Source organism: Centruroides vittatus, unplaced genomic scaffold (assembly GCF_030686945.1).
Source record: "Centruroides vittatus isolate TY-2023 unplaced genomic scaffold, ASM3068694v2 contig_1168, whole genome shotgun sequence".
Lineage (NCBI taxonomy): Eukaryota > Metazoa > Arthropoda > Arachnida > Scorpiones > Buthidae > Centruroides > Centruroides vittatus.
The window spans coordinates 4,208,928-4,224,990 of NW_027120749.1; the positions used below are offsets into that span (position 1 = coordinate 4,208,928).

The 16,063-nt window shown below is 24.5% G+C and overlaps 1 protein-coding gene across 1 annotated transcript; it reads left to right on the forward strand.

Annotated features, from left to right (window-relative positions):
• The first annotated feature begins 369 nt into the window (after nucleotides 1–369).
• LOC136982284 (homeobox protein Nkx-2.5-like) lies at nucleotides 370–14,933 on the forward strand. Its single transcript, XM_067278767.1, has 2 exons — nucleotides 370–918; nucleotides 14,207–14,933. Exons 1-2 carry the CDS (start codon nucleotides 477–479, stop codon nucleotides 14,761–14,763), a joined length of 999 nt encoding a protein of 332 aa, XP_067134868.1. The 5' UTR covers nucleotides 370–476; the 3' UTR covers nucleotides 14,764–14,933.
• Nucleotides 14,934–16,063: the final 1,130 nt, after the last annotated feature.

Sequence of the window (16,063 nt, forward strand, 5' to 3'; positions counted from 1 at the left end):
ATATAACCTTGACAAATTGTAAGATAAATTATTACAAACAATAGTCAAAGTAGATTTTAATTTCGATTCGAAAAGTCTAGATCTTTGTCGTTCCTAAGATTAAAAAAAATTGATTTTTTTCTAGCTCAGAATGCGCTTTATAAGTTTAAGTTTTGTATAACTGAATACGATGTATGTTCATAACGTCAATTAATAACCGAAGCGGAATTAGTAAAGTCGACAAATCCACAGTTGACGTCAGGAAGTCTCAACCAATGAGCTTTAGAATAAAGGGAGCATTTTGATTTACGCGCTTCCTCCGAGACGTACTAGAAACAACAGTTTCATATCATATTACAGAAAGTGTCTTATTTGTTGGCGGCCGACCAGAGTGATGTGAGAGGCGTGGTATAATTGTTATCACACTGTCGACCTCATAGACAACGGATGGCTAGTCCAACCGAGACGTAAGGCGCGCATACTCCTCGCTGGAGGCCATGTTGGCTAGTCCCACCACTTCGGGTTCTTCTAGTACCCCTTTTTCAGTTAAAGACATTCTCAACCTGTCAGATCAAGGAGGATTCGATCCCCAGGCCTTTCTCCTACAGGCTCAAAACCTGGAGAAAGTGCTTTTTGATGAAACGGACGGATTAGGTTTACTTACCTCTACGTCACCTACTACACCATTTAGGGACTTCGTTTCTCAGGGCTATTCCACCACTCTTCAGTGTGGACAGCTTCCACCTCCTCAACCTCCGACTGCACCACCTTTGACATCACCTCACGTCCAGAGTTTATCCCATTTGTGTCCACCTTTTCCTGGTAATGGTGCTTCGAGAGACAACCAATATTACGGAAGTACCGTCGAACCTGCTCCTGCTTACTCACTTCCAAACTCGTCCATCCAACATCAAGCAGAGACAGCAGTCAATGAGAAAAGTAAGTAAAGCACAATCCACTTAGTCGAGAGCTCTCAAAACCAGAAAGAGGGTCGCGAGTAGATCCGAAAAAAGAAATCACTCGTATAATCTCAGCACGAGTCTACAATTAAGAGGCGAAAGGTTAAAGCCGAGTGGGCCTTAAATGTTGACGTAATGAGTTTTTGTTAAAAGGTAAACGATGATGATCTTGTCTGAGTAGTTCTACTTAAAGTGATGAAAATGTACTTTTAATTTAATTGATATTTTTTAATATATTGTTGAAATTATTATTTGATCTTCCGACGTTTCTTTTATTTAATTTATTTCTAACATTTATTCATTTTATCTTCTCTTATAGGCCTAATTTAAAATACATACACATTTTATTTACATAATACAAATTTCTAAGTTGACTAGTCGTTCAATAGTTTAGTTTTTTAGGAATAAAAAAATATATATATTTTGAAATTGAAACCAAGAGTAACACTTTTTTCTTACTTTCCCGACACTTTCACTTTTTATGGAGCCTTTAATTTTAAACAAACTGAAACAAAATCGTTAAAATTAATAAATTATCCGCTTAAGTTACGATTTCTTCACACATTTACAAGCCTTATCTTAAGAATTTTAATTTCAGATAAAAGTTTTTTAGATGAAAAATGATAGGCTATTCATAGATTAGAGTTTATACTACTAAAGCGTGACCATTCTAAGAGTTTGTTTCATTCTGTCCTCGATTTACTGATCCATATGAAAACTAATATAAAAATTTAATTTTAAATAATTTAAATTACTAAAAAAAATTCAATTGTGAGTAGGCAGTAGTCTATATTTTTAAAAGAACGATATAAAGAATAGCACAAGGGAGCTTTTGAAAAAAATAATAAAAAATAAGTCTGTAGTATTTTATGCTTTGTATTAGACGGAATGAAACGGTGCAGAAACAAACAGAAATCCACTTGAAAGGAACTTGTATATTTTGTTAGGTTTTACAAAGAAGAAACTGTTCGAAATTCATAGTTTACGATCCGCAGGGACTCATGCTCTGTAGTACACACAAGGGTTCTGTCTTTTATCCCCTCCGACTGTTTACTTCAATTAAAATGTAACTATAGATGTCTTCATCTATTTCGAATAATTGTGAAGTGAAATACTTAAGAAGTAACGTGTGCCAGCTCTTATAGTTTTCTCTACTTAAAATTATTGCCATTTGTAATTAGTAAATTTTAGTTATGTTTTTTAATGTAGGTTTTTGAATTTTTGAATTGAATTATTTATTGTATGTCTTTAAATAAGTGTAAAATATAATTTTTTACGTCGAAATTACCATGTATTAGATCTAATAATGTAAAAAATAAGTAAATTGTCTCTTTTATAATAAGTTTTGCTTAATTATTTGCTAAATATTATTATATAGTTCTGTATCAGTTAAAATTGTGTCTATATTAAGCATCATTAAACGTAAAATAACATTGGCCTATAACTGTATGAGGCCTAGAATTTCTATACTTTAATAGACATGAATTTTTGGAACAAACTTTTAAAAAAATGCTTTGAAATAAGTTCCAAAATGATCAGAATCCCCAATATTTTTGATCTAGAAAATATTATTATAATAAGCAATTTTATGATGATACCAAAAAATAAAAAAGGGTTATAATAAGAATCCAAATTAGATGTAAAAAAAAAGCAAAATATTGAAAAATACAGTAGGACGGATGTACCCTTTATAAGACGCATCCACTCGTGGTTCAAGTGGTAGTCAGCGATTTTATTGACGGTTTAGTTGGCCAAGACATGACAGGATCATGTGTCACCTTATTATATGATCTGTGGGACAAAGTGATTCACTCTGCTTTAACTGCGCTTTCTTAATAGAAAGATTGGAACTATATAAGTAATTTTGTGCTATCAGAACTATGTAATGAAGGATCGACTAGAATATTTTTTTTAATAATTAATACTTTTCCATCCTTTAATAATAACCATAATAGCCTTAATTTAGAATATTTCCTTGGAAAAATTATATCTAATACTTATTTCATATCTGTTATGTTTAAATTAGGCTAAATTTTAAGATTAATTCTTGTGATATATTAAAAAATGCTTGTAAAGTTTTAAAAAAATTAATTTGAGTATTTTATGTTATATTGATTATTTAAATTTCTGTAAAAATTACCGTCATAACCATCTACGAAGTTAAATTAAAACGATCAATTTAATAAAGATCAATAAAATTTATTGTTGAATCAGGCTATAAAAATTTCAGCTTTTTTTTATTATGAAAGGGAATTTGATTGAAGTTTATATGTAATATTTAGCTTCTTTTAAACTCACAGATTAATATAGAAGCTATCAAATGAGTGTTATGACATTGGATTTTCTATTTGTAGTATGCATAAATACTCTTTCAGCTCATTAACTCATTAACATGAATACTGCTTTGTAAAAAATACTATAAAGCTTAAACTAATTACTCATTCAATTGCACATTATTTTCACGTAATTTAATTTTAAATATATAATTTGAAGGAGTCAAAATAGTAGTTTATATTAATGCTTTTTATATAAAAAAAATTACAGTTTTGGAATAAAGAATATTTCGCCTAAATTTTACTTAATGAAGCAATTCAAATGTTAATATAATCCGAGTTAAATTATTGTGTACTAAAATATTTATTTATTTTAACTTTTTAACGGAAATGAAAAGTTATAAAATAAATTCATAGAGACGTTTATGTATCGGTAAACGTTTTTCCAAGCTTGAAAGTAAGGTAATCTTTGTTTCTTTATCCCCATAAAGAAGTTATGACCGAACTTGAATGCTGTAAAAATAAACTAAAGGGAACATTTCAAGCAATCTTGATGTTTATTAAACTACATTTAAAGGTAATTTCATAAAATGATTGACGTTGCTAAATGGGTTTTTTTTCCTTTGTTGAAAAAAAAACTAAGTTAGTTTTTCTTTCTGCTTGCTATTAACACTCTATTCAATGTTGTTCATTATACTTAATAAAAATAGATCATACAGGAATACTTTTAAACGTTTCTCGCTATAACATTACAAAAATTATAATTGGCCTATAGAATTTAACAGTTAAATATATTTCTATTAAGGTATATATTTATGTATATAAATGCATTATAAATCTCCTTTTTGTAGGTCTCATAATAAAAGAAGTATATTAAAATTTTTATAATATGTATAAATTTTGTAAACTTATTTATGTATTCTTTATCAAGTATATATTTTCGACTCAATTTATGTATTTGTTATAAAAATTTTCCGTATTAAATCTGTAAATTTTCGATCTTGCATAAAATATAATTATAAATAATCGAAAAAAATTAAGATTTATGTCCATTACTTAAAAAATATGTTAATATTGAGAGTATAAGTGGAAGAAGAATAAATACTGTATTGTATACTTAAATATTATACAGTTATTATTAAATATGGAACTACTATTTAATCTTGCAGCTTAATAATCTTAATAAAATAAATTATATGTGTAATACCTCATAGGCTATTCAGGAAGAGAACTTTGAGTTTCATGTAAAATTATAATTTGTAGCTTTAAAATATAAGTTATACTAAACTTTATTCGAAATTTAAAAATAAATTTAGGTCTTTTTAAATATCAATTAGTTTTATAAATTATATAGGCCTAATTACTTTCAATTTTATTTACAAATAATTTGTTGATCCTTTAGGAAAGAGGGAATATTAGACTTTATAACATGTTTAAGCTAATTCTAAATAGGCTATATTCTTTTTATTATTGTGAAATTATACATTGTAAAGAACATAAATATATTGATATAAGTATATTCAAAATAATTTCATATTATTTTATTTTTGGTATATTGAACTGTAATTTTTATAAATTTAGGAGAAGTTTGAATAAAAGATTTTTAGTTTTGTAGAAAGTGAATTAAATTTATCGCTTATATATCTAAATATTTCTTAAATAATCTTGCAAATAAGCCCATGTTTCATTCTAAAAATTAATTTAATTGTAAAATACAATTAGCTTTTTATTTAGATCTATCATAAATTTATATATGGACACACGACTCTGTTTATATTCATAAAAACTTAATCTTAAGCTCATTTATTTTTGCTATTTTAAACGGAAATAAACGAACTATTTTGCTAATATTTTAGATTAAATTTATTTATTTATTGTAAAAAATAATACGATTTAAATTAGATTTTCTTAGGCCGAAAAAAATATGCTTTCGGTTTACGAATATAAAATAAGAAAAAGTTTCTTTAAAAACTTGAAAAATAAATAAATTTTTTAGTTTGTTTAATCTAATTAAATCTGAGAATAGAATAATTTAAAAAAATAGAATCATTAAAATAAATTTAATCTAATAACAATAACTTTATGATCTTAAAAATTAAAGTTGTGTATTGTAATAGGTATTTAGACTATTTACAAAAATAAATGAGCCAAAGATTGTATTTGATTAAAAAATAATAAAAATGATCAATAATAGTGACTATTTTTATTTATTTTTATGAATATCATAATTCTTCATTCGTGTCTAAAATATAATATAAACCTTTTAACTATGATATAAGTCATTATTAAGATAATTTAGGCTTGTAGGAATAGAATCAATTTTGATATAAAAACACGATTTTATACGTAAATTACGACTATAGGCAAATTGATAATTATAATGAATAAGTTAACAATGTATTACATATAATATTTATTATTAATAGCCCAAGGAAAGATTTTTAAATAGTACTTGTTATAAAATATCAGTAAACTTATTTAAATGTTAAAATTAAACATGTTCTTATAATTAAATTATAACACGAAGCCATCTAAAAAAGAAAGAATATACATTTTGTCCTATGGTATTAGAACCCACATTTCTGGATAACAAACCAAATATTTTATAAATTCGTTCATAGGATTGAAATAATCGATCTAATATCAAGCTTCAGCCATTTTTTCTGTTCTACTTGTTTTGGATAAATATTTTAGAATGTATACTTTATAGAAATTTATTATTTAAATAACTCATATTCTTAAATTAATATCTTTATTTAAGAATTTAAATTAAGGTTTATGTAGAAACAAATATAAAATGATTTTTATTTTGTTTTAGGATAAACGAGTAATCAGTTGAAAACAATTTAAACTTTAATTTCTTTGTAAAATTAAAGTTCTTTATTTGTATTACGCTTTTACAGTTGTAAACAACCTTATGATTTAACAGCAGAAATAAAGTTTATTAAATATATTTTATAATTAGATTAAACTATGTTTTAATTTTATATAACTTTAAATCAAGTTTTTACTCTCAGACCTGCACTATTATATCGTTGACAAATCCTAATTTTTCCTTCAGGCCTACTTGAATTGTCAGCTTTATATGAATATTAAAGTATGAAAGTAATTTAAATACCTGCAAATATATGATAATTATCTTACTGTACATTCATGAATAATATTAATATAAAAATAAAAATTTAGTAGTCAATATAAATGATGTTATAATAAAAATAAGTCGAAAAGAGAAGTAAACTGAGTTTTAAACATTCTGTAAGTAGATAAGAACAGTTACAGAAAATAAAATGTAAAATGTCCTATAAATTTAAGTAATTTAGATTCAATTCAATTTTTATAAAATATAAATATTAATTTTAAATCGGATTATCTTGGAAGATTCAAATCTAAACTGTTATAACTCTTATGCAGTTTAGAGTTTTCCAAATTTTATTTTCTATAATTGACCCATCGAGTGTTGCACGATCCGACGATGCATGGAATTTACCATTAAAAAATCATGTAGCCTTACAAAACTTTGAGTAAAAAATTAGATTTAGTTTTAGGTAACAAATTTAAGTTACATTACTAGATCAAATAATTAAAATACTTATTTTAAAATTCGTTCGAGGAAAATAATCGAGAGGGAAAAGTTATGAGTTGACTGAACTCATACAAAAAATTTATTAAACTACGAAAAAATGTAATTTCAAATGCACGAATTTCTTCATTAGATTATAAAGTTAGTCATAATTTCTTAGATTTTTCATAATTCTCCTGGTGAAGATTTTAAAAATTTCTTGTAAATAGCGGTATAGTTTTAGTGGTATAGATTTTTTTTCATTCAAAACTTTTTAGTGACATATTTTGGAATCCTAAAATAAATTTTCAACAAGTTTCACAATCTTAAAATGCGTGAACATGTACATAGAAACAATATTTATTAAGTTATATAGGTTAATAGATAATGAACGTATGTAAACTTAGATCCAATTTTAAACTATATACAATAACTATCAAGATTGAATTATATTATTTCTAGTTAAATATATCTAAGAAAATATCTTTAAATTCTTGATTTAAAACAAAAGTTCTCTCTAAGATGTTTCAATTATTCTTGGAAGTATTCTTGTTTCATTATTTTACAATATTTTCAATATGGACAGTTCTACCTGTAATATCTTTCGTAACTTATATCCAATGTAAAATACTACATTAAGTTATAAGCAACATTTTTGTATAATTTATACTTATTTATCACGCTTTAAATATAAGTTTATAGTATTTTTCATGTTCGCAAAGTCAGTAAGAAAATCCTTGAAAATATTTAATATTAAAGGCTTAAAAAGACTTCAAATTGATTGTAAGAAGTTAAAAATCTCGTTAATCTTAAAATGACAGGTATCATTTACAATGTAAAAACTTAAAATCGTATAACCTAAAAAATAAATCACTAAAATTAACGAAATAATTCATTTTAAATAAAATTATACTTCATTTTAATGCATTTGATAAGAATGATTTAAATGATTCTAATGTGTTGAATTTAAAAATATTTATTACTTATATCGAAGATTAAGATAGGAGAATAATTATACTTTATAAAATATTTATTTATTTTACTAATTAGCGTGTTAATTTATTCGATGGATTCCTTTTAAGGAAATTACAAAAACGATAAAATTGTCCTAAACATCTTTAATTTGAAGCAATATTTTTATTCTTCTAAGTCTTTCATTCGAATTTAATGTTAAGATTAAAAATCTCAGAAAATAAATGTTTAATAAAAAAAATTTGCAAGGATACTTCCATTTTTTTTTGTTTTTTTTAATTTTTCAAATATCATATAGAATGTGATACTATTTGCCATTAATTAACAATATACATTTTAATATTATAATCAACTAAACATTATCTTTTACTAAAAATTACACGAGTGCATTAGCTTGTTATATAAACAAAATTTAAATATTTATTCTTAAAATGCTAAATTTGTAGCTGAAAATTGTTACTTTTAAGTCGATTGAATCTTGCTGATTGCCGTCCGAGAATACGGTTTATTAAAGAACAAAACTTACAACATTGTTTGCGAAATTTACTATAAAAATGTAAAAGATTTGCATGAAAAATGCACATATTATCACATGGATTAATTAACGCGAAACACTAGCATATTTTAGTCTATATGGCCAGCCATAATTACATGTGGTTAAAAGTTTTCCAGTAATGATGGCTTGATCTGTATTGCTTGAAATGATATATAATGGGAGTCCTGAACGAATTTAAATTCAGATTTTCATGGTAGAAGATAACTAACACTTTACGGCACGGTATATGATTCAAACTGTATTCTTGTATGGCTTTAAATTAGCACTAATATAAAAAACTATGATTTAAAATCTGTATAATGTAAATTGCTTATTAGAATATTTTAAAATTTTATTTCAGTTTAAATTCAAATGAAATATATTATACGTTATGAATTCTATTACTTTAATTATTATAGCAATAAAATTTATATCGTGTCTAACTACTAAAACGTAATATTGTATTATAATTTACGTTTTTTTATAATTTAATAAAAAAATTACAACAAAAATGTATTGTCTACGGTACAAATTCTATAACATTTAAATAGGATCTATTAAAATTTAGTTTTCGATAATAGACCTGTAAGAAAAATCTGTTTATTTTCTGTTTTTAGTCTTAATTTTCGATTACTTCTTTTAAAAGCAGAAAAATCTAATAATCTATTTAATTTTTTTTGATATTATATACAAGAAATACTAAATCAATAAATATGATGCTAAATTTTCGATTTTATGTAAGGAAGGTAGCTTTATAAGTAATATTTTATAGTGAAAACAAGTCAATATTTTAAAAATTATGATTTATTTTTAAATAGACATAAATTTTATTAAATTAGGTTTGTTTAAAAAAATATTTTGCAGAAAATTCATTGTTAAATAACTTAATTAAAATCAAAATAAGACATTTCTAATAGTTCTCAAGCAATTTTTGATGTATTAGTTCTCATTTTGATAAATATTTTTATTTTAATTATTATGCAACTTTAAGGTTTAAAGAATTTTTATTTTGGGCAACATCATCTAGAAAAATCAATAATATTCTCATGATATATTTCGTGAAGGAAGCACGAGGCCTTTCAATAGGCGAGGCCTAGATGACAATCCCAACCAATTTAGACTCGTAGTCACGCTCGTCTTAAGTGAGACTGTGAGAGGATCTATTCCCACTTAAGATGGTCATGACTCCAAGTCTGAATTAGAAGCTAAGTCAATATTTGATATTTGTCGATAGAGGTTAAAGGTCGACACACGTTTCGACTCTTGATAGGCTACTTGTGATTAATCGTCAATGTTTCGAGTCGAGTATCTCAGACTGTTTTGCAAAAGCCTTGCTATCATTTGGTTTTATCTTATTATTTTCATTTGGAACTGATTTAAAAAAAATCAAAAAATATATACAATTATTATTTTAAAAAAGAATTAAATGGCTATAGCATAATTTCCATTTAATATAAAATTAATACGTAATAAATACTTATAATATTTTAAAATTCAAAGTTTTATTTAAGATTGAATTTCATTATATTTGGATATGCGTAAATATAAACTCGAATTGTCTAAAATATTTTGTGAGGAAAAGTATTATGAATAAAATAAAATTTTAATTTTAATTTTATATTATAATATAGCCTAATTTTAATATATTTTTTAGATAATCAAAATATTTTTAATACATCCAACCCTTTTAATTTTATATACAGTATATATGAATATGACGTTAGATATACTAATTCATTGAAAAATGTTGATTTTCAGGCCTACAGAAAGTAAATCTTTATAGAATTCTTATGAAGAGAATAACCTTAACTATGGTGTTTAAATTAAAATTTTTAGAATTTATTTCTCCATTTTTAATTTAAGGAATTCGTCTTTCAACGACAACTCAATGAAAAGAGTTGACGTCGTTCTCATTTTGACATTTGAATTTAAAAAAATATCAAGTTCTACGGATAAAATCTTCAGAAGAAACTCTTGAATAGCTTAAATACTATATCAAATTTTATTTAATATTTATGAATATACGCAATTCTCTTACATTTAAAATTTAAAAATTTCTATTAGAATTTTTAAAGCGTGCTAAATAAAATAATTATTGAATTATTGAGTATTTATTCATAATTCTTTTAGTTTTTTAGAAACTTCTGAAGTGTTTTAAACTAAATATCAATTTCCTTTTATGAACAAAGGCATTTGCAAGTATGGAATTTCTTGCAATTTTTTATAAGTTTGCATTTTTTCTTTAAAATCTTTTAACTCTATCATTCAAATCTTCACTCAGAAATAATAAAATTATTTATATTAATAAAATTTTTGTAAATTAAAATTAAAAAAAGATAAATTAACTAAAGTTCTACTTGTCTAAAGAAACGTAACACAAGACTTTTATTCCATACTTTGTGAGATACGAAAATTCTATCAATAATTAAAATTGAACAGACTGAGTTAAGCATTAAACATTGTAGCTTTAATATACATTTATGTATTTTAAAAAACGAAGTTAAATTATTTATTTGTTATTGCTTTTACAAGACATTGAATAAATAATCGTTCGAAGTTTATGTTACATATAAATATGCTAATTCAGCTTTATCATTTCTAAAAGGGAAAACTATAAGTTAAGGAGAAAAAAGACAACGTTACTTATAATGCTATCTTGATTATATAAATTAAACAATTTTAACGGGAATTTTATTCATTTGAAATGTTATCTTTCAAATGAATAATTCTTTTTATATTGTCAAAAATATGGAAATTTTCTTCTTTTTATAATCGCCTTTAACAGCATATTTTTAAAAATTATGTAAAAGGTTAATTTTTTAAAATATAGATAAAAACCTAAATATTTGCATAGTTAAAGGCTATAAAGAGATAAATAAACAGATCTTTAACAATAAGAAAAGCATAATTTATGGATAAATTTAATTGAATTTATATTTTTTAATGTCCTGTGTAGATGCCAATAGTTAAACTTATATCTATTGTATAATATGAATTTTTAGAAATTTATATATTTAAGGATTAAGAACACTTTATAGGCTTTTTGTTATATTTTCCTTAAATTGCTTTTAAACAATCAGGGTGCATTTTGAAACGAATTAAAATCACAAAAGTATTAATATTTTATAACATTAAAAGTGTAAGTTACAAAAATGAGTAAACTAAATTTAGATTTTATTAGTAGAAACATTTGTGTAAATGATAAAATATAGGCATATAGAAGGAAATATATATATAGGCCTATATATTTAAAATAAGTGCTAAACATCGTAAATTAAGTAGGCTTGTAACCTAAATTGATCAATTCATTCGCAAATGCATAGAATTTCGTGGTTTATAACTGATTTAAAACGTAATTATGTTGTTATTAAATGTGTAAATTTGTTATTTACTTAATTTATTTTGAATACGGCTCATTATTTTGGCAATACAAAAAACTTAATTTTACATTTTTGTATTGGGATGGCCATAGCATACATGGTATAGTATATTCATTTATAAATATTTCGCCACATTTTTACATTTAAAAGATGTATCCTTGTTATCACTTGTGATTAATGATATGTTTTTCATTATTAGTCTTAAGAAAAGTATAAAACTACTGCAAACTAAAAAAATTATCATACCAGTTACAGGTGCATAAAGCCTACCGTATTGTAAAGACTGAAGAAACACGCTTTATATATATATATAAAAATAGCATTTTTTGAGAGAATTTCGTAATTTTGTATCTCGAAAATCTTACTTCTTAATATTGAATTTAACTTAAAATATTTTCTGTATTTATTCCTGTTTCGACGTTTATTAGTTGTAATCAAGTATATCGATTATTCACAAAGCTATTCTTTCTTGATTTAATTAAAAATTCTAATATATATTTATATATTTTAGGGGAGAATAGTTCTATTTATTCATGTTTTAGACATAAAATTTAAAAAATTCTATCTACATTAACTCTTCTCGTTTCATTTCAGCTTCTTTTGATAATTTGAAATTTATTTTTAATACGTTTTGTATTTTAAAAATATAATTGTTTATTTAACAAATGTTAATATTCATTTTTAGCTTTTTAGAAAAACATTTTATTTGACAAACTTGACGAAAACTCGAGTTTCGCAAGACTACAAAATTCAATTTGTTCAATTTTGCAAAAATGTTTATTTGAAAATCATTAATAGAAAGTTAAAACTACTTTCATTATTTTATATCTGAGCGCGATGTTGTTACAATATAATCCCTGAGGTATTTATCTAGCAATAAATTATTTTAGAATGAATGAAACCTCTTTTCCTTGATCAAAGTCCGTAAATTTCAATTTATATTCATTCATAAGACTATCTTTAAATAAAGATTTTTCTATTTTTTAACGTAGTTATTTTTAAACAAATTAATTTGATAGTTTGTCTTAAACAGAATTACAGATTTTGTAAGATTCTGTTGAATATATGAACGAATTCGGGAGGTTTCTATAGGAAAGCGTGAAGTAATGATATAAAATTGCTTAAAAATAATATGTATATTTAAGCTATATATAAGCATAAACGAGGAAAAATATTCCACTTTGTAATAATTTTAATGAATAATCGATTCATCATTTCTTTATTCTTTCTTACGATATGTTTAGACGTTAAATTCAGGCCATTGTGAAAGGCTTACTTAAACTAACTTATCATTTGAATTAATAAAAGGTTTTAATAAAATGAAGCTAAATTATTTAATCAAAATCATCACTAGTAATTAACTAGCAAAATTCTATTCAAATGTTCTGATACAGCAACGCTTATCCTATTCAAATTAGAAGCAGCTCTCTTTTAATCTTCTATTTTGTGAATTTGATAAAGAAATTTATAATTCATCATTAAATATGACTGATATTTAATAACAAATTTATTTTAAAATAATTCTTTTTTGCAAAATATATTTTTTTCTTTCTTGTTAGGCCTACTAAATTGAGTTTTATTGAAAATCGTCATTTAATTATTTAAAATAAAAATCAATTTATCAATTTAGCGATGAATTGCTTCAGAAATATTCTATTTGTTTGATTCAATAAATTATATAATATTTATTCGTTGATAAATATAATTAATAGGATTGTAAATGATTAAATTCCAAAGTACTGTAATTGAGTGTAGAGTGAGACTTTTAAAAAAAATTGCTTATTAAGATTATTTTCAAAAACTTACTGATTTTTTATAGTAAATGAATACGAATTTAGAAAGTTGTTTCGTGTGTGCATTATTAAACAAATCAATCTGGTAGATTTTCTTTTTTGCAGAAGACTGTTGCGTAAGAAGATCCGGGTTCACTCCTTTATGGAATTTGCTACATTCTGTGTATTAAACTATCCTAATTAAGACAAATATAAATATTTTTAAGTTATATAAAAATTTTAATTAATTTGAAACTATAAATCCTTCTTTTTATATATGATTAAATTATATTTCGTTTTGTTTATAAGGATTTTAAATGCAAATTTTTGAGTAATTTCCAATAATTTCAGAAAGAATTTTTATGTAGATTTTTATTTTTTTTCTAAGTTTATGCTATAAAGATTTCTTCATAGGCCTATCCTTTCTTTTAAGCAGAGAATAATTTTTAATAATTTTTCTTATTCATTCAAACTAACTTTATTTCGCTATTATTTTATAATTCTCTGTTATAAAATTTATTAGATATTTTCGAAATAAAATCATTTTTACATTTTTTTACATTTTTTTTTTTTTTTTTTTTTTTTTTGAGGTGTTAAGCAATTTTGCTTCCTTAGTTCTTACTGCACGCATAATACATCATATAAAGCACACGTATCCTATATAATTACAAAGAAAAAGTAATTCTTTTGGAAATTTTTGTTGTATGAATATATACAAAAATTTAAAATATGCATAATTTATTACAAATTTTAAAATTTTATTTTTATCTTTTACAGAAACGACTTGCCAACTTTCTGTATCGCAACCTCGCAATAACAGTATCAATTCTACAAGTTGTCGATCAGATTCGGGTCAAACTCGACAGAGAACAAGGAGAAAACCTCGTGTCTTGTTTTCACAAGCTCAGGTATACGAATTAGAAAGACGATTTAAGCAGCAACGTTATCTTTCGGCACCAGAAAGAGATCAACTGGCAAATATGTTGAAACTTACATCCACCCAAGTAAAAATTTGGTTTCAGAATCGCCGTTACAAATGCAAAAGACAAAGGCAAGACAAAACTTTAGAGTTAACTGCAGCTAATATTCACTCGCCGAGACGAGTAGCTGTGCCTGTTTTAGTTAGAGACGGGAAACCGTGTCCACCTTCTTATAGCGCTTCTGCACCCGCTTATAACGTCGGAGGAGGTTACGTACCGCAAGGTGCACCTACAGCAGGTTACACACCCGTTTCTACATACGGAACAGGTATGCAACAAACTAACGGAGGATATGGTAACGTGCAACCTCAAGTCCAGCAACTCCACACAGCGCAGAGTCTTCAAGCATGGTGAAAAAATCGTGGCATTATTTGGTGAAAAATTACTAAAAAAAACAGTATTTTTTGTTTTAAAAAGTGGAATATATAGCATTTTTATTTAACTCACTGTACATGTTAGTCTCCTACGCAGCTGGAGATATAAGAATTGTGTATATACGGCAATAAAAAATTGGTTAAAAAATATACTTAACTGTCTGGAACAGTTCGCGTTTATTTTTGTTTTTTTTTAAATTCGATTTAATCACATAAAATGCGATATTAATAGTAAAAAGATTTAATGTTTTAAAATTAAACTAAGTCCTGTTATGTAATTGAAGACAATCCCCAGTTAAGACCTTGGATAACTTCCAAAATGTTAAAGTGATCGTGGTTAAGTTGGTTAAAATGAATGAAACATGATATATTATTTTCTTTAAACAGTCAATTAAACGGCCTAGCTTCAATATATATATAATATATATACAATTATATGCATATAGGCCTATATTTATATAGTAAAACCGACGAAACTAATTTGTTATTTTATAAATACGAAGAAATTATTTCTGTTTAAATTATCAATAATTTAATTACATAATAAAATAATTTGCATAATTATAAAAAGTTTAAGTTAATTATTAGAACTGAAAATAATTTTTTTTAATAACTAAGTAACAATATTTATATTTTGTGATGTTAAATACATTTAAAATATATATATTATATATATATAAGTAAATAAAATTTAATAATAAATTTATTTCTGAAAATATAAAATTTAATTTTTTTTTGTAATATAAAAAAAAAATATTTTTTCAAAAGTTTGGAATTTTTAAAATGAAAAACAATAAAAAATACTTAATTATCAGATATATTTTTTTGTTTATTAATTCAAAATAATTTTGTTAGACATGTTTTAATATCAATTTATTAAAATTAATTACATGAAAATTGTAGAATTAAAATATTAAAACTCGATAAAATTTTACAGAGTTTAAACACTTTTTTTATAAATATTTTATTAAGGATCTATTAGAAAACAATTTTATAAAATGGGTATTGAGTGTTAAATATTAAGCATACGATTAATAATGTTAAAAAAAATTAAAGAAACAAATAAAAGACAGTGACAAATTTTATTTCTTTAGTTGATTTTACTTCTCTTATACAGTGTTGTACAGTACATAGTGAAATCGAACGGGACGACCCTAGCCCAGAATCGCACGCTCTCTCCGGGTCACGTGACTTGTGCCCCTTTCCCACAGTCACTTGACTTTTATCTGTCCAATATGTCTGCATTTGAGCGATGTGCCTGTTGCTTTTAATTTTACGAT